This window comes from Hippopotamus amphibius, chromosome 9 (genome assembly GCF_030028045.1).
Source record: "Hippopotamus amphibius kiboko isolate mHipAmp2 chromosome 9, mHipAmp2.hap2, whole genome shotgun sequence".
Taxonomy (NCBI): domain Eukaryota; kingdom Metazoa; phylum Chordata; class Mammalia; order Artiodactyla; family Hippopotamidae; genus Hippopotamus; species Hippopotamus amphibius.
Window position 1 is genome coordinate 114,414,687 of NC_080194.1, and position 18,932 is coordinate 114,433,618.

Here is an 18,932-nt window from a genome sequence, read left to right on the forward strand (position 1 = left end):
TTTCTTCTAGGAATTTTATGTTTTCAGGTCTTGTATTCAAGTCTTTAATCCATTTTGAATTAATTTTTGTGTATGGTGTAAGATAGCAGTCTAGTTCCATTGTTTTGCATGTGGCTGTCCAGTTTTCTCAACACCATTTATTGAAGAGATTGTCCTTTCCCCATCCCATGTCTTTACTCCTTTGTCATTGATTAATAGTCCATATACGCATGGGTTTATGTCTGGGCTCTCAATTCTATTCCTTTGGTCTGTGTGTCTCTTTCTGTGCCAGTATCATTCTGTTTTGATCACTATAGCTTTGTAGTATAATTTAAAATTAGGGAGCATAATATATCCTAGTTTGTTCTTCTTTCTCAAGATGGTTTTGGGTATTTGGGATCTTTTGTGGTTCTATACACATTTTAGAATTATTTGCTCTGTTCTGTGAAATACACTGTTGGAATTTTCATAAGGGTTGCATTAAATCTATAGATTGCTTTGTGTGGTATGGACATTTTAATAATATTAATTCTTCCAATCCATGAGCAAGGAATAACTTTCATTTTTTGTATGTGTGTCTTCTTTAATTTCTTTCATCAGTGTCTTATGGTTTTCAGTGTACAGGTCTTTTTCCTTGTATTTTTTCCTTTTGATGCAATTATAAGTGGGATTGTTTTCTTTATTTCTCTTTCTGATAGTTTGTTATTAGTGTATAGAAATGCCACATATTTCTGTATATTGATTTTGTACCTTGCAATTTTACTGAATTCATTTATTAGTTATAACAGTTTTTTGATGGAGTCTTCAGGGTTTTCTATACATAGTATAATGTCATCTGCAAATAGTGACAGTTTTATTTCTTCTGTTCTGATTTGGATGATTTCTATTTCTTTTTCATGCCTAACTGCTGTGGCTAGGGCTTCCAATGTGAATGAAAGAGGCAAGAGTGTGCATCCTTGTCTTGTTCCTGATATCTTAGAGGAAACACTTTCAGGTCTTCACCATTAAGTATGATGTCAGCTGTGAGTTTGTCATATATGGTCTTTATTATGTTGAGGTATGTGCCCTCTATACCAACCTTGTTGAGAATTTTTATCATAAGTAAATGTTGAATTTTGTCAAAAGCATTTTTAAAGAATCTATTGAGATAATCATATGATTTATATTCTTCATGTTGTTGTATCATGTTGATTGATTTGTGGACATTGAACCATCTTTGCATCCTTGGACTAAATCCCACTAGTCATGGTGTATGAGACTTTTAATGTATTGTTGGATTAGGTATGCTCATATTTTGTTGAGAATTTCTGCATGTATGTTCATCAGTGATATTGCCCTGTAATTTTCTTTTCTTTTCTTCCTTTTTTTTCTTCCTTCCATCCTTCCTTCCTTCCTTTCCTCCCTTCTTCCCTTCCTTCCTTTCACTTTTGTTATGTCCTTGTCTGGTTTTAGTATCAGGGTAATGCTGGCTTTATAAAATCTGTTTGGAAGGTTTCCCTCCTTTTAAATGTTTTGGAAGAGTTTGAAAAGACTAGGTATTAAATCTTCTTTGCATGTTTTATAGAATTCACCAGTGAAGCCATCTGGTCCTGTTTGTTGGAAGATTTTTGATTACTGTTTCAATCTCCTTACTAGCAATTGGTCTATTTAAACCTTCCATTTCTTCATGATTCAATCTTAGAAGATTGTTTGCTTCTAGGAATTTATCCATTTCTTCTAGGTTGCCCAATTTTTTGGTGTATAATTGTTCATAGCAGTCTCTTATGATCCTTCATATTTCTGTGGTATTAGTTATAACTTCTCCTTCATTTCTGTTTTTACTTATTTGAACCCTCTCCCTTTTTTTTCTTGGTTAGTCTAGCTAAAGGTTTGTCAACTTCATTTATATTTTCAAAGAATCAGCTTAGTTTCACTGATTTTTCTTCTGTTTTATTTTAGTCTATTTATTTCTGCTCTGATCTTTATTATTTCCTTCATCAACTAATTTTGGGCTTCATTTGTTCTTTTTTTAGTTCCTTTAGGTGTAAAGTTAGATTGTTTATTGGGGATTTTTCTTATTTCTTGAGGTAGGCCTGTATTGCTATGAAATTCCCTCTCAGAACCACTTTGGTTGTATCCCACAGATTTTGGTATGTCATATTTCTGTTTTCATTTGTCTCCAGGTATTTCTTTATTTCTCCTTGGTTTCTTCAATGCTGCCCCCCCCCCCAGTTGTTTTGTAGCATGTTGTTTAATTTTCACATTTTTGTGTTTTTTCCCATTTTTTCTTGTGATTGATTTCTAGTTTCATACCACTGTAGTTGGAGAACATTCTTGATATGGTTTAAATCTTCTTGAATTTATTGAGACTTGTTTTGTGACCTAACATGTGATCTGTCCTGGAGAATGTTCCATGTGCACTTTAGAAGAATGCGTGTTCTGCTGCTTTTGGATGGAATGTTTGGTATACACCTGTTAATAATATAATGTATTGCTTAAGTCTGATGTTTCCTTATCAATGTTCTGTCTGGATGATTTATCCATTGATGTAAGTAGGGCGTTAAAGTCTTCTACTATTACTGTATTGCTTTCAATTTCTCTAAGTCCATCAATATTTGCTTTATACATTTTGGTGCTCCTATGTTGGGTGCATATACATTTATAAATGTTATACCTTCTTGTTGCATTGGCTCCTTTATCATTATGTAATGCTCTTCTTTGTCTTTTATTATAGTCTTGTTTTAGTCTATTTTGTCTGATATAAGAATAGCTACTCCAGCTTTCTTTTCATTTCACTTGCGTGGAATATCTTTTTCCATCCCTTCACTTTCAGTCAGTGTGTGTCCTTACTTCCGAAATGAGCTTCTTGTAGGCAGCATATAAATGAGAGTTTTTTTTTCTTTTAATCCATTAAGCCACTCTCTGTCTTTTGATTGGTGAATTTAGCCTATTTAAAGTAATTATTGTATGTACTTATTGCCATTTTTTTCATTGTTTTCTGGCTGTTTTTGTATTTCTTCTCTGTTCTTTTCTTCTTTTCTCTCTTCCCTTATGTTTTGGTGGCTTTCTTTAGTGTTTAGATTCCTTTAGATTCCTTTAGATTCCTTTCTCATTTTCTTTTGTGTATTTCTTTGTGGTTACCATTAGGATCACATATGCCATCCTAGGTAAGCTGCAGCCTGTTTTAAGTTGGTAGCTACTTAAATTTGAACACATTTCAAGCTTCATCTTTTTATTCCCCCCACACACATTTTATACTTTTGATGATACGTACTACATTTTTTAATTTTATGTATGCCTTAACAAACTATTGTAATTTTAGTTAGTTTTTTTTTTTTTTTACCATTTTTGCCTTTTAACTTTCAAGCTTGCTTTATAATTGATTGATCCATTACTTTTATTATAGATTTACCTTTGCCAGTGAGATTTTTACTTTTGTATGCTTTCTTATTATTAATTAGTGTCATTTCTTTTCAGTTTAAAGGAGTCACTTAAACATTTCTTGTAAGGCCAGTTTAGTGGTGATAAACTTCTTCGGCTTTTGCTTACCTGGGAAACTCTTAATCTCTCCTTCAATTCTGAATGATAACCTTGCTGGGCAGAGAATTCTCACTGGAAGTTTTTTTCTTTCAGCATTTTGAATATGTCACACCATTCCCTTCTGACCTATAAAGTTTATGCTGAAAAATCTGCTGACAGCCTGACAGAATTTTCTTTGTATGTCACAAGTTGTTTTTCTCTTGCTGCTCTTAGGATTCTCTTTTTATCCTTAACTTTTACCATTTTATTTATAACGTGTCTTGGTGTGTGTCTCTTTGGGTACATTTTACTCAGAACTCTCTGGGCTTCCTGGATGTCTGTTTCCTTCCCCAGGGAAATTTTCAGCCACTATTCCTTCAAATAATTTTTCTTGCCCTTTCTCTCTCTCTCTTCTGCTTCTGGGAGCCTATAGCATGAATGTTATTCTGCTTGATGTCCTAAGGGTCCCTTAAAATATCTTTATTTTTTAAAAATTCTTTTTTCATTATGCTGCTCTGTCTGGGTGAGTTCCATTGCTTTTTCTTCCAGCTTGCTGATTTGTTCTTCTACCTCATCCAATCTGCTGTCAAACCCTTCTAGTGTATTTCTCAGTTCAGTTATACTTTCTGTTTGATACTTTCTTATGTTTCTGTCTCTTTGTTGAAGTTCTCACCGTGTTTGTCCATTCTTCTCCCAAGTTTGATGAGCATCTTTTGACCATTATTTTGAACCCTTGTTCAGGTAGATTGTTTATCTCTGTTTTGTTTAGTTCTTTTGCTGTGGTTTTGTCTCGTTCTTTCAGTAGGAACATACTCCTCTGTTTCCTCATTTTGCCTAGTTCTTTGTGTTTGTTTCTATATAATAGGTAAATCAGCTTACCTTCCTTGGTCTTGAAGGAGTGGCCTTATGTAGGAGGTGTCCTGTAGGGCTCAGAAATGCAATCCTGTCTGGCCACCAGAGCCAGGTGCTCAAGGGGTGTCCCCTATATGGGCTACCCATACCCTCTTGTTGTGGCAGGTCATGGATGCTGCTGCTCTGCATTGGCGAGCAGGGCTTGTCCCTGGAAAGACTGCAGGGCTGGCCATGATGGCTGCTAGGTATCAGTGGGCAGGGTTATCACCTAGCTGGCTGTGAGGCTTGGCCAAGATGCGGGGGGCGGGGCAGGTGGATGGGGCTCTTAGTAGGGTGTGCACACTGATGCTAACAGGCTAGAGGGAGAATTCCAAGATTGCACCCATCAGCACTGGGATCAGCAAGGTAGCCTGAAATTGCAAAAATGTCTCCCTCCAGCTTCTCATTCCCCAGGGAGCATCCCAAATAGTTCCCGACTCTCCAGCAGATAGTTTAAGATTAGTAGGTGGGTCCCATTCACCTATGGTCCATGCACTTTTCAATCTGGTGTTTTTGTGCTGATTTTCAGGTTAAGTGAGTCTGTGAGCCTATGAGTGAGCCTTTTAAAAACGAGTTTTCTGTTCTCTGCAGTTCTATAGTTTTGGGTGTATTTCCCATTGGTTTTCAAAGCCAAATGTTTTGGCGACTCATCTTTCTTGTACACAATCCAAGGACTGGGGTGCCTGATGTGAAGCTCAAATCCCTGAATCTCTAGGGAAAGTAGCTGTACCTTTGCAATCCCTCCCATCTGTGGATTATCATGGCTGGGGTGTGGTTTTCTTTTTCTTGATGAGATCATCTCTCTGCCTCTCTTACCCTCCTTGATACTGTCCTTTTACGCTTTCTTGTGGACACTGAATTCATCTAGTTTTCAGGTCCTTTTCAGAGGGAATTATTCTACATGTAGTTGTAGATTTGTTGTGTCCATGGGAGGAGGTGAGTTCAGGATCTTCCTATGCCACCATCTTGAACATCCCCTCTTACCCTGCTTTCTTACCTCACATTTTCTTTACCTGTAAAATGGGGCTGGGTATGAGGATTAAATGGGCCCGTTTGAGTAACATGCCCAGATGACAGCCTGGCTTACTGCAAACATGCTGTGCATCTAGCCATTCCAGTTCCTTCTTTCCATCATTCCTCCCACACTGCAGAAGACCCACCATGAGTCAGGCACCTGGGTCCTGGGGACCCCAATGCAAATAAGACACAGTCCCTGTCCCCAAAGAGCTTCTCGGTTCTGTTCTCCCACTCTGCTCTTCTCCCCGACACCCAGTCTCAGGGCTAGGTCTTGGCGGGGGTGGGCAGCAGAACTTGTAAGGCTGGGGAGCCAGAAGGGGAGGCTCTGCTTGGGAGAAGGAGCCAGCTGCTCACCATGGAAAGGCACTCAGAGTGTGAGGGACTTGCTCTGCCCTAAGTAACATCAAGGGTCTGAAAGAGGCCACAAACTCTCCACATTCATAAGTGTAGACTTTGGCTAAATGCAGACCTTTGGGCTCTGTTCACTAGACAATAATAGTGCAGATGCTAATGTAATTCACTAAAAATATATACATTGGCTTTACATGCAGATACACCAAGAGGCCGAGTCACAGAGAGGGGATGATGATGGTGATGCTGATGGTATCAACAACAAAAATAATAAGTAGCAGCAGCTGACATCTGTTGGGTGCTCTATGTGCCAGGCACAGTGCCAAATGCTGCACATGTATCATCTCATTTGATCCTCCCAGCCCCCCATGAGTTGGGTATTACTGGCGTTCTTATAAATGAGGAAACTGGGGCTCAGAGGGATTTCAGAACTTGCCCACAGCATGGGTTGGCAGTGGGGAAATAGGATACACGCCCAGTCAGTTTGACTCCAGGGCTTGTGCTCCTGTGGGGTAGAAGGTGGGGATAAATTCAGAGGATCTAGAGGTGAGCCCAGCCTTGGTAGGTCCAGGAGCTTTGTGGACAATAAAGGATGTAGAAGCTAATGTTGAAATAATGGCCACCACTTCTGGAGCACTTTCCACATGCCAGGTTCTGGTCAATATTTTGAAGCCATTGTCTCATTCATTTCTTACAACACTGTGGGGGGGTGAGGGGGTGGAGGTTTGTTCCCATTTCACAGATGAAGATGCTGAGGCTCAGAAAGTAGAAGCACCCAGCTCTACAGGACCCAGTCTAGTGGTCCCAGACCTAGAAGTAGCAGAGCTTGAATTCAAATGGTTTGACTCCTTGTTGCTATGCTATACTCCATCCCAGTAGCCAAATATGAGTGCAAATATTCAGAAACCCAGCCATTGGCACCTCCTTTTAGATCTCTTAGAGATAATCTACTGCAAAGTTCACAAAGCAGGCAAATCCTGCTAGCAGATGTGGTTTTTTTTTTTCTGACCCACATAGTGGGTTTATTTTTAAACAATAATCTCCAACAGTTGCCAATGTTGAAAAAAAAGAGTACTCTACAATTCTGCTTTCTCTTGATAAAAGGAAAAGGGAGATCTGGCACATTGGCCTTGTATTCCTGAAAGCCAAAAAGCTTCCTTTGAATGGGTTTGTGCTCTCCTGTTTGCTACAGTCCTCACCACTCCATATAGTCCTTCTGACTCCCAGGCAAGAATGGATTGCTGGATTTCCCTAGTGGCTCTGTGTTTAAGAATCTGCCTGCCAATGAAGGGGACATAGGTTCGATTCCTGGGCTGGGAAGATCCCACATGCCATGGAGCAACTAAGCCCACGTGCCACGACTACTGAGCCTGTGTTCTAGAGCCCGTGAGCCACAACTATTGAGCCCTCGAGTCATAACTACTGAAGCCCACGCACCTAGAGCCTATGCTCCGCAACAAGAGAAGCCACCGCAATGAGAAGCCCATGCACTGCCACAAAGAGTAGACCCCACTCACTGCAACTTGAGAAAGCCCGTGCACAGCAATGAAGACCCAACGCAGCCAATAAATAAAACAAAAATTAATTAATTAATTAAAAAAAGGAATGGATTGCTATTTATCATTATACTTGCACTATTTTTCTAATGGTACAGTTAAGAATAAAGTGAAGTAATCAGAGACCAACATCTCTGTCAGAGGTAGGATAACAGTCTAGATTGGAACAACCACGTTTTGCAAGAAAAATGGACAAAGGAACACATCTAGGCAGTGACAAATATATCTATGAGTTTAACATGCAAAGTGTGCCTTGCCCATTTCACTCACTGCTGCCACCCCTGTGGCCCCTGAGACAGGGAATTTGTGACCCTTCTTTGAGAAGTACCCCCTTGTTTTGCAGATGAGGAAACGGAGGTCCAAAATAGCTTCATGCCAATCAGCGGCCCTGGCTCAGGTGAGATGGCCCCCGTGTGAGGCTGCTGCCCGAGCTTACCTCTGCTGGTTGGCTGCACGTCACCATGACTGCTGCCGAGGGCGTCCTTTCTCAGGCCCCTCCTCCCACTAGCAGGGTGCTCCCTGTGGCAGGGCTGGTTAAAGATGTCAAAGTCATCACCGCAGACTTTGGGGGGTGCCCTCTGGGCTCTCTCAACGGCAGTGACATCCTGGCAGCTCGCCCGCCCTTGCTCACGCTTGGGGCCTTTATCCCCGGCCTCGGTCTCTCCAGGCCCCTCATGGATGATGTCATCTGACGGAAGCCTGCTTCTCCAGTCCAGCGGCTTCTCCGGACTCAGCCAGAGGGGCTTCAGCTTCGGGCCTCCCTGCTTCCTGCCTTTCCCTGCAGGAGAAGGTTGTAACCAGGATGGGGTTTTCCCTGGTGGCTCAGAGACTTTTCTGCCAGTGAGGTTTTCCAGCTGTTGGATGAGCGAGAGCTCCTGGTCCAGAGGAGGAGGGCATTCCACAGTGGGGGAGCGGGGAGGGGCACTGGGCACGCCCCCTGGCGAGGATGGGGTGGCTAAAAATCTGGACTCTTCCTTTAACTTGGACAAGTCGTCTTTCACGCAGTCAGGAGAATTCATCCTTCCACCAAATACACTTCCTTGTGAAGAAACCTTCACATCCTCTGCTGCTCCAGCTGGTGGCGAGTAACTGGCACCGAGCTCCTTGTCCCCATCGGTGCCAGCCCTCTCGTGGGCACCTTTGCTTTCTTCCAACTGGGCGGTAACACTGTTCTCCATTCTCTTATTTTGCAGGCCCACAAGGATGCTCTGCGGGGCCTCACCACCGCCTTTGTCTAACTTGCCATCGAAGATGAGTTTTTCGTTGACATAAAGCTTCATGTTCTTGGCCCCAATGTCAAGATCCTGAAAACACAAAATTTCACAAAATGAAGATGCATGGCATCGGGCTGATGTATCAGATTTCGAAAGGAGCAGATGAAAGAGAGAAATGCGGGACGCTAGAAACGGGAGCTTTCTGAGAGTACAGCACTGGGACTGTTAAATCAGGCTCCGTCTCATTTCGGCGCAAAGGGTTATATATGCTATAAATCACAGGACTTTCACAAAGAGGCGGCCTCCGTCGCCAACTTCGTCATCATTACCTCCTGCTGGGACACGTGTAATAGCCTGCTAATTGGTCTCCCTGCTTCCCGTCTCTTGCTTCTTCAACCTCAACTTCACATTGCCAACCAGAGTTAATTTTCTACACGAGCAGATCTGGCCCAGTCACATCCCTTTGTGAAATCCTTCATGTTTTTTCACTGCTGATAGCAGTGTTCTTAAAAGTATGGTTCCTGGGCCTCCTGTGTCAGAAAAGCTTGGCAGGCACATAAAATGCAGACGCCCTAGGTTCCATGGGTGTCATATTTTGGGGGCCCTGAAAGCAGAATCTGAGACAAAGATCTGAGGGCAGGTCGCTTATCCGCAGGTGTTCCTAAGAGGGAGAGTCGGGTAGGGCAGGTGAAAACCCAAAAAAGGCGTTGGGGCTGCTCACTGCTGTGGGGAGCTGCAGCTGCATCCGGCTGGGACACGGTGAGGGGCCCACAGAAAGCATCTCAGAAGTGTCCCTCCGAAGGCAGGAGGCTGGGCGTTTATCCAACCACTCCCTTCCCTGCCGCTGACGGCTGCCCCTGGGGGCACTAACTTCCTGCCATGTCCACAGGCTGAGCCCTCCGGTGGCTTTGGGAAAAGAACCCAAGCAGAAAGGCTTAGAGCCTGGAAGCACTGGAGGCGGTACCCAGTCAGGACGCCCAGGACAGTCCCAACTTAGCTGCAGCCTCGATCAGAGGGGAGCATAGAGGATGCGGTGTGGGTGCTGCACTTGTGCCAGATTCTCCAGATGGTTCCTTTGCACAAGGAAGGTGGAGCACGCCAGGCCCACGAGATGAATTCCGAACCCCTCAGCATGACATACAGTAACCTTCACAAAAGGGTCCCTGCTAGCCTTCCATCTCCTCTCCTCCCAGCACGTGTACCCCACATCAGGCAGGCGTTCAATGCTTCATACTTCAAATCACACCTTACCTCCTCCTGCTACTGCCGTATTCATTCATGCTTCTTTGCACAAAAATATTCTTAATAAACAGCTTTCTCGAGGAATACAATACATACCTCATATAGTACACTGTACATATTTAAAGTGTACAACTTAATAGATACAGAAGATGTGGTACATATACACAATGGAATATTACTCAGCCATAAAAAAGAATGAACTAATGCCTTTTGCCGCAACATGGATGGACCGAGAGATTATTTTATACTAAGTGAAGTCAGACAGAGAAAGACAAATATCATATGATATCACTTATATGTGGAATCAAAAAAAAAAAAAAGATACAAACGAACTTAGTTACAAAACAGAAATAGATTCACAGACATAGAAAACAAACTTATGGCTACCAAAGGGGAAAGTGGGGGATAAATTAGGAGTTTGGGATTAGCAGGTACACACTATTATATATAAAATAGGTGAAAAACAAGGATCTACTTATAGCACAGGGAGCTATATTCAATATTTTCTAATAACCTATAAGTGAAAAGAATTTGAAAAGGACATATATACCCACACACACACATATATATATTTATAAATATATAAAACCATATATAACTGAATCACTATGCTGTACACCTGAAACTAACACAACACTGTAAATCAACTATACTTCAGTAAAAAAAAATAAAGCATACCACTTGGTAGGTTTTAAGACGTATATGCCCATCATCAAGGTAATGAACACAATTATCAACCCCAAGGTTTCCTCGTGCCCCCGTGTAATCCCTCCACCCCACCTTCCTCCCCTACCTCTAGGCAACCACCCATCAGCCTTCTGTCACTATAGCTTACTTTGCATTTTCTAGAGTTTTTATATAAAAGGAATCACGCACTATGAACACTTTGGGGCCCGGATTTTTTCACTCGGCGTAACTTTGAGATTCAACCTGTTGTGTAAATGAATAGTTTTATTCCTTCTTATTGCTGAGGGGCAGTCCATTCTGGGGTGCCCCACAATCTGACTGTCTGTCCACATTTACAGCAAACTCTGAGAGTCCCCATCACAGCAGTGCCTCCCTCCGGTGGGCCTTTGCCTCCTTCTCTACATGAACCCACCCTGCTGAGGGTGCCAATAACTGGGGTGACAGAACGTCCTCATCTGTCTGGGTGATTCTGATTTATTCCTGTTGCCCTGCTCTATCACTCACAGAGCCTTCTTTTCACTCTCAAGGGTGCCCTGGTGTGGACCTGATTAGGGTCCAGCAAGTGGTCAGACCCACTGAGAAGTTCTCAGTCCTCAGTCAGGTTGTCCTCCTGCCTCCCCGCTCTCACCATAGCCCAAGCTCCCCACTGTTTCTCCTCTTCATTTGGGCCTTGACCGGTTGGGCTGGTCCCAGGCCTCCTGATTTTCCTGCACTCTCTCACTGGGTGGTCCCATTCAGGCCCCAGGCCCTAAATATCATTCTCGCATTAGTAACTCTCAACTATTTTATTTTATTTTATTATTGAAGTATAGTTGATTTACTATGTTTTTCAGTTTCAGGTGTATAGCGAAATGGCTCAGTTTTTTCTACACACACACACACGTGCGTGTATATATATACATGTATATTCTTTTCCAGATTCTTTTCCATTATGTTTTATTGCAAGATATAGAATATAGTTCCCTGTGCTACACAGTAGGTCCCTGTTGTTCATCTATTTTATATAAGTAGTGGGTATCTGCTAATCCCCAACTCGTAATTTATCCTCCCCCACCCCCTTTCCCCTTTGGGAACCATAAGTTTGTTTTCTATGTCTGTGAGTCTCTTTCTTTTCTGTGAATAAGTTCACTTGTGTCATGTTTTAGATTCCACATATAACTGATATCATATGACATTTGTCTTTCTCTGACTGACTCCGCTTCATATGATAATCTCTAGGTCCATCCATGTTCCTGCAAATGGCATTATTTCATTCTTTTTTAATGGCTGAGTAGTATTCCATTGTGTATATGTACCACATCTTCTTTATCTGTTCATCTGCTGATGGACACTTAGGTTGTTTCTATGCCTTGGCTATTGTGAAGAGTGCTGCTATGAACATCGGACTCCTGACTATTTTGACCTCCAATCCTGACCTCTCCATCCAGCCCCAGTGACCACATGACCTCTCCTCCTCGATATCGAACAGGCGTCTCAACCTTAACAGGCCCCAAGCAGAATGATCAACCCACTTTTCCCAAACTTTGTCTTCTTCCATCTCAAAAGTGTTTCCACCATTCAACCAGCTGCCCCAAACCTAGGAGTCCTTGAGTTTTCCTGCTCTCTCACTCACATATCCAATCCGTCAGAAACCGCACAGCTTTACCTCCAAACCCCCTCCCGAATATGACCGCTTCTCCCTGAATGGCTGCCGCCTTCTAGCCAGGGCCACCATCATCTTTCCCGGAGACAATAACTGTAGCCTCCTAAGTACTCTCTGTGTTTGCACTCTGCACAGTCACCCTCCCACCCCCACCCCACCCCTGCACACACACTTCATTTCCAGCAGCCAGTCTTTCTTGAAAAACAAATCAGGGAACAGGCAGTGGAGAGACGCCCTGTGGGCCACCTAAGGCGCTCAGAGATAACAAGTACCCTCAGGCACTCGGGCGGGGCTGTATTAAAACCCCTTGGAATGCCGGGAGCAGGGAGGCTGCAGAGAAAAAAAAAAACAAAAACAAAAACCCGAGAGAGGCTCAACTCTGAGACTTTCTGTTTACACCTGAGCCACCGGCATCCCTCTGCAACAGGCACCTCCAAGCCCAACTGAAACAACAGTGCGCCACTGCTCACTCACTCCCAGGGAAAGGAGCCACTATTGTACCCTCTCCCTCCCCACACACCGACACTTACAGACAAACAATAAAGGAAGCTCTGCTGGCCACAGAATAATGCAAAAAAACCCAAGGCGAGTAGAAGGACACTTACAGCTGAGACTCTAAGGAAACAGAAATATTAACATTAGTCTGAGGCTTAGACAGTCTTCTATAAACACCTCTAATGCCAGGACAAGCAATCCAAAAAGTCTGGACAACCATGAGGAAACAAAGGAACACCATGCAGGCAAAGGAGCAGGAAAAAACCCCACAAGACCAAATAAATGAGGAGGAAATAGGAAAAATGCCTGAAAAAGAATTTAGAGTAATGATAGTAAAAATGATACAAAATCTCGATAACAAAATAGAGAAAGTACAAGAAACAGTTCATAAGAACTCAGAAAAACAAACAATGGATAACAAATGGATAACAATGGATAACAAAATAACTGAAATTAAAAATACTCTAGATGCTATAACCAGCAGAATGACTGAGGCAGAAGAACGAATAAGTGAGTTGGAAGATAGAATGGGGGAAATAACTGCCACAGAGCAGGAAAAAGAAAAAAGAATAAAAAGAATAGAAGACAGCCTCAGAGACCTCAGTGATAACATTAAGCACACCAACATTCGAATTATAGGCATCCCAGAAGAAGAAGAAAAAAAGAAAGGGTCTGAGAAAATATTTGAAGAGGCTGTAGTGGAAAACTTCCCCAACATGGGAAAGGAAATAATGAACCAAGTCCAAGAAGCACAGAGAGTCCCATACAGAATAAACCCAAGGAGAAATACACCAAGGCACATATTAATCAAACTAACGACAGTTAAACACAAAGAAAAAATATTAAAAGCAGCAAGAGAAAAGCAACAAATAACACATAAGGGAAAACCCATAAGGATAACAGCTGACCTTTCTACAGAAACTCTGCAGGCCAGAAGGGAATGGCAGGATATACTGAAAGTCCTGAAAGAGAGAAACCTACAGCCAAGAATACTCTACCCAGCAAGAATCTCATTCAGATTTGACGGAGAAATCAAAAGCTTTCCAGATAAGCAAAAGTTAAGAGAATTCAGCACCACCAAATCAGCCTTACAACAAGTGCTAAAGGAACTTCTCTAAGTAGGAAACACAAGAAAAGGAAAACACCTACAAATACAAACCCAAAACAATTAAGAAAATGGTAATTGGAATGCACATGTCAATAATCACCTTAAATGTAAATGGATTAAATGCTCCAACCAAAAGACACAGACTGGCTGAATGGATACAAAAACAAGACCCTTCTATATGTTGCCTACAAGAAACCCACTTCAGACCAAGGGATACATATAGACTGAAAGTAAAGGGATGGAAGAAGATATTCCATGCAAATGGAAGTCAAAAGAAAGCTGGTGTAGCAATACTCATATCAGACAAATTAGACTTGAAAGTAAAGACTATTAAAAGAGACAAGGAAGGACACTACCTAATGATCAAGGGATCCATTCAAGAAGAACATATCACAATGGTAAATATCTATGCCCCCAACATAGGAGCACCTCAATACATAAGGCAAATGCTAACAGCTATAAAAGGGGACATCGACAGGAACACAATAATAGTGGGACACTTGAACACCCCACTTACATCAATGGACAGATCATCCAAACAGAAAATCAATAAAGACACACAAGCTTTAAATGACACATTAGACCATCTCGACTTAATTGATATTTATAGGACATTCCATCCAAAAATGACAGACTACACTTTCTTCTCAAGTGCACACGGAACATTTTCCAGGATAGATCACATCTTGGGTCACAAATCAAACCTTGGCAAATTCAAGAAAATTGAAATCATATCAAGCATCTTCTCTGACCACAACGCCATGAGACTAGATATCAATTACAGGAAAAAAACTGCAAAAAATACAAACACATGGAGGCTAAACAATTCACTCTAAAACAACCAAGAAATCACTAAAGAAATCAAAGAGGAAATCAAAAGATATCTAGAAACAAATGACAATGAAAACACAACAACCTAAAATCTATGGGATGCAGCAAAAGCAGTTCTAAGAGGGAAGTTTATAGCAATACAGTCCTACCTTAAGAAACAAGAAAATGATCGAATAAACAACCTAACCTTACACCTAAAACAATGAGGAAAAGAAGAACAAAGAAACTCCAAAGTAAGCAGAAGGAAAGAAATTATAAAGATCAGAGCAGAAATAAATGAAAAAGAAAGGAAGGAAGCAATAGCAAAAATTAATAAAACTAAAAGCTGGTTCTTTGAGAAGATTAACAAAATTGATAAACCATTAGCCAGACTCATCAAGAAAAAAAGGGAGAAGATGCAAACCAACAGAATTAGAAATGAAAAAGGAGAAGTAACAACGGACACCTCAGAAATACAAAAGATCATGAGAGACTACACTACAAGCAACTATATGCCAATCAATTGGATAAACTGGAAGAAATGGATAAATTCTTAGAAAAATACAATCTTCCAAGACTGAACCAGGAAGAAATAGAAACTATGAACAGACCAATCACAAGTACGGAAATTGAGGCAGTGATTAAAAATCTCCCAACACACAAAAGCCCAGGACCAGACGGATTCACGGGCAAATTCTACCAAACATTTAGAGAAGAGCTAACACCTATCCTTCTCAAACTCTTCCAAACTATTGCAGAAGGCGGGACACTCCCAAACTCATTCTACGAGGCCACAATCACCCTGATACCAAAACCAGGCAAAGATGTCACAAAAAAAAGAAAATTACAGACCAATATCACTCATGAATATAGATGCAAAAATCCTCAACAAAATACTAGCTAACAGAATCCAACAGCACATTAAAAAAATCATCCACCATGATCAAGTGGGGTTCATCCCTGGGATGCAAGGATTCTTCAATATACACAAATCAATCAATGTGATACATCATATCAACAAATTGAAGGATAAAAACCATATGATCATCTCAATAGATGCAGAAAAAGCTTTGGACAAAGTTCAACATCCATTTATGATAAAAGCTCTCCAGAAAATGGGCATAGAAGGAAATTACCTCAACATAATAAAAGCCATATATGAGAAACCAAAAGCCAACATCGTTCTCAATGGGGAAAACCTGAAAGAATTCCCTCTAAGAACAGGAACAAGACAAGGGTGTCCAATCTCACCGTTATTATTCAACATAGTTTTGGAAGTTTTAGGTACAGCAATCAGAGAAGAAAAAGAAATAAAAGGAATCCAAATTGGAAAAGAAGTAAAATTGTCACTCTTTGCAGATGACATGATATTATATGTAGAAAACCCTAAAGACTCTACCAGAAAACTGCTAGCACTAATTGATGAGTTTAGTAAAGTAGCAGGATACAAAATTAATGCACAGAAATCTCTTGCATACCTAGACACTAACAACAGAAGAGCACAAAGAGAAATTAAAGAAACTCTCCCATTCACCATTGCAAACAAAAGAATAAAATACCTAGGAATAAACCTGCCTAAGGAGGCAAAAATCTTTATGCAGAAAACTTTAAGACATTGATGAAAGAAATCAAAGATGACACAAACAGATGGAGGGACATACCATGTTCCTGGATTGGAAGAATCAACATCGTGAAAATGACTGTACTACCCAAAGCAATTTACAGATTCATTGCAATCCCGATCAAATCACCAATGGCATTTTTCACAGAACTAGAGCAAGAAATCTTACGATTTGTATGGAAACACAAAAGACCCCGAATAGCCAAAGCAATCTTGAGAAGGAAAAATGGAGTTGGTGGAATCAGGCTTCCTGACTTCAAACAATACTACAAGGCCATAGTGATCAAGACAGTATGGTACTGGCACAAAAATAGAAAGGAAGACCAATGGAACAGAATAGAGAACTCAGAAGTAAGCCCAAACACATATGGGCACCTTATCTTTGACAAAGGAGGCACGAATATACAATGGAAAAAAGACAGCCTCTTCAATAAGTGGTGCTGGGAAAATTGGACAGCTACATGTAAAAGAATGAAATTAGAACACTTCCTAACACCATACACAAAAATAAACTCCAAATGGATTAAAGACCTACATGTAAGGCCAGACACTATAAAACTCCTAGAGGAAAACATAGGCAGAACACTCTATGACATACATCAAAGCAAGATCCTTTTGGACCCACCTCCTAGAATCATGGAAATAAAATCAAGAATAAACAAATGGGACCTCATGAAACTTAAAAGCTTTTGCACAGCAAAAGAAACCATAAACAAGACTAGAAGGCAACCCTTAGAATGAGAAAAAATAGTTGCCTACGAAACAACGGACAAAGGATTAACCTCCAAAATATACAAGCAGCTCATGCAGCTTCATACCAAAAAAGCAAATAACCCAATCCACAACTAGGCGGAGGACCTAAATAGACATTTCTCCAAAGAAGACATACAGATGGCCAACAAACACATGAAAAGATGCTCAACATCACTCATCATCAGAGAATGCAAGTCAAAGCCACAATGAGGTATCACCTCACACCGATCAGAATGGCCATCATCACAAAATCTGGAAACAACAAATGTTGGAGAGGGTGTGGTGGGAATGTAAGTTGGTACAGCCACTATGGAAAACAATTTGGAGGTTCCTTAAAAAACTACAAATAGAACTACCATATGATCCAGTAATCCCACTCCTGGGCATATACCCAAAGAAAACCATAATCCCAAAAGAAACATGTACCATAATGTTTATTGCAGCACTATTTACAATAGCCAGGACATGGAAGCAACCTAAATGCCCATCAACAAATGAATGGATAAAGAAGATGTGGCATATATATACAATGGAATATTACTCAGCTATAAAAAGGGATGAGATGGAGCTATATGTAATGAGGTGGATAGACCTAGAGTCTGTCATACAGAGTGAAGTAAGTCAGAAAGAGAAAGACAAATATTGTATGCTAACTCACATATACAGAATCTAGAAATGGAACTGATGAACTCAGTGACAAGACAAGAACAAGGACGCAGATGCAGAGAATGGACTGGAGAACTTGAGGTTTGGGGGGGGCAGGGGGTGAAGGGGAAGCTGAGACGAAGTGAGAGAGTAGCACAGACATATATATACTACCAACTGTAAAATAGATAGCCAGTGGGAAGTTGTTGTATAACAAAGGGAGTCCAACTCGAGGATGGAAGATGCCTTAGAGGACTGGGACGGGGAGGGTGGGGGGGACTCGCGGGAGGGTGGGGGGGGAGTCGAGGGAGGGAGGGAATACGGGAATATGTGTATAAAAACAGATGATTGAACTTGATGTACCCCCCCCCCAAAAAAAAAAATCAGGGAATTCCCTGGAGGTCCAGTAGTTAGAACTCTGCACTTCCACTGCAGGAAGCCTGGATTCGATCCCTGGTCGGGGAACTAGGATCCTACGGACCGCACTATGCGGCTGGAAGAAAACAAAACAATAACAACAAAAAACAACTTAGATCATGGCAGCCTCCTGCCTGAAGTCACCCCATGATTTCCCACTACGCGGAGAATAAATTCCAGCTCCCTTCAGTGGCCGTGACCTGCGTGATCTGGTCCCGTGACAACTTCTCTCCCCTCCCCTATCCGCTCCCAACACACTGCTCTGATTGCTGCGGATCCCGGCAAGCTCATGCCCAGCTCGGGACCGGGGCACCTGCCTGGAATGTTCTGCCCCGGAAATCTGCAGGGCTGGCTCCTCCTTGTCTTTAGAGAGATGAGGCTGCTCTCCCTAGAGCAGCGCCCACCCCATCCAGTCCCCTCTCTAGCCCATGGCCCTGTTTTCCTTCCTTCCGGTCTCTGAAGTGGTCTTGTTTACCAGCTTTCTAATTTATTTATTGTCTCCCCAACTCAGAGTTAAGCTCCAAGACAGCAGAGGCCCTACCATTTTGGTCCAAGGGCCCAGCCAGTACCTGGCCCATCGTGGCTGCTCAGCGACTCCTTTGGGATTATAAGTGAATAAACACAGGTATTTTTCTCTCCAGGTAGCACTGCTCTCTAAGAATCTTCAGAGACCAAATCTGATCAGAGAAATGCTAGCCTGTTGGTTTCAACCCCAAACCATTTTCCATCCTGCTTCAGCTTCTGATCTGCTCTTGGGACATGAGATCTGAGACCCCAGAGGTGTCCATCTATCCTTTTTTTTTTAAGGTTTATTTTGTTATTTATTTATTTGTTTATTTATTTTATTTTTGGCTGCACTGGGTTTTTGTTGCTGTGCACAGGCTTTCTCTAGTTGTGGTGAGTGGGGGCTACTCTTTATTGTGGTGTGCGGGTTTCTCATTGTGGTGGCTTCTCTTGTTGCAGAGCACAGGCTCTAGGCGTGTAGGTTTCAGTAGTTGTGGCATGT

The 18,932-nt window shown here is 41.8% G+C and overlaps 1 protein-coding gene across 7 annotated transcripts in view; it reads right to left on the reverse strand.

Annotated features, from left to right (window-relative positions):
* Nucleotides 1-18,932, reverse strand: part of KATNIP (katanin interacting protein) — a 203,098-nt gene that overhangs the window by 35,607 nt on the left and 148,559 nt on the right. For all 7 annotated transcript variants that reach the window (XM_057749980.1, XM_057749981.1, XM_057749982.1 and 4 more), the window contains one exon: nucleotides 7,729-8,596. In XM_057749980.1, the coding sequence (XP_057605963.1) occupies nucleotides 7,729-8,596 (868 nt within the window). The remainder of the gene's footprint in view (nucleotides 1-7,728; nucleotides 8,597-18,932) is intronic.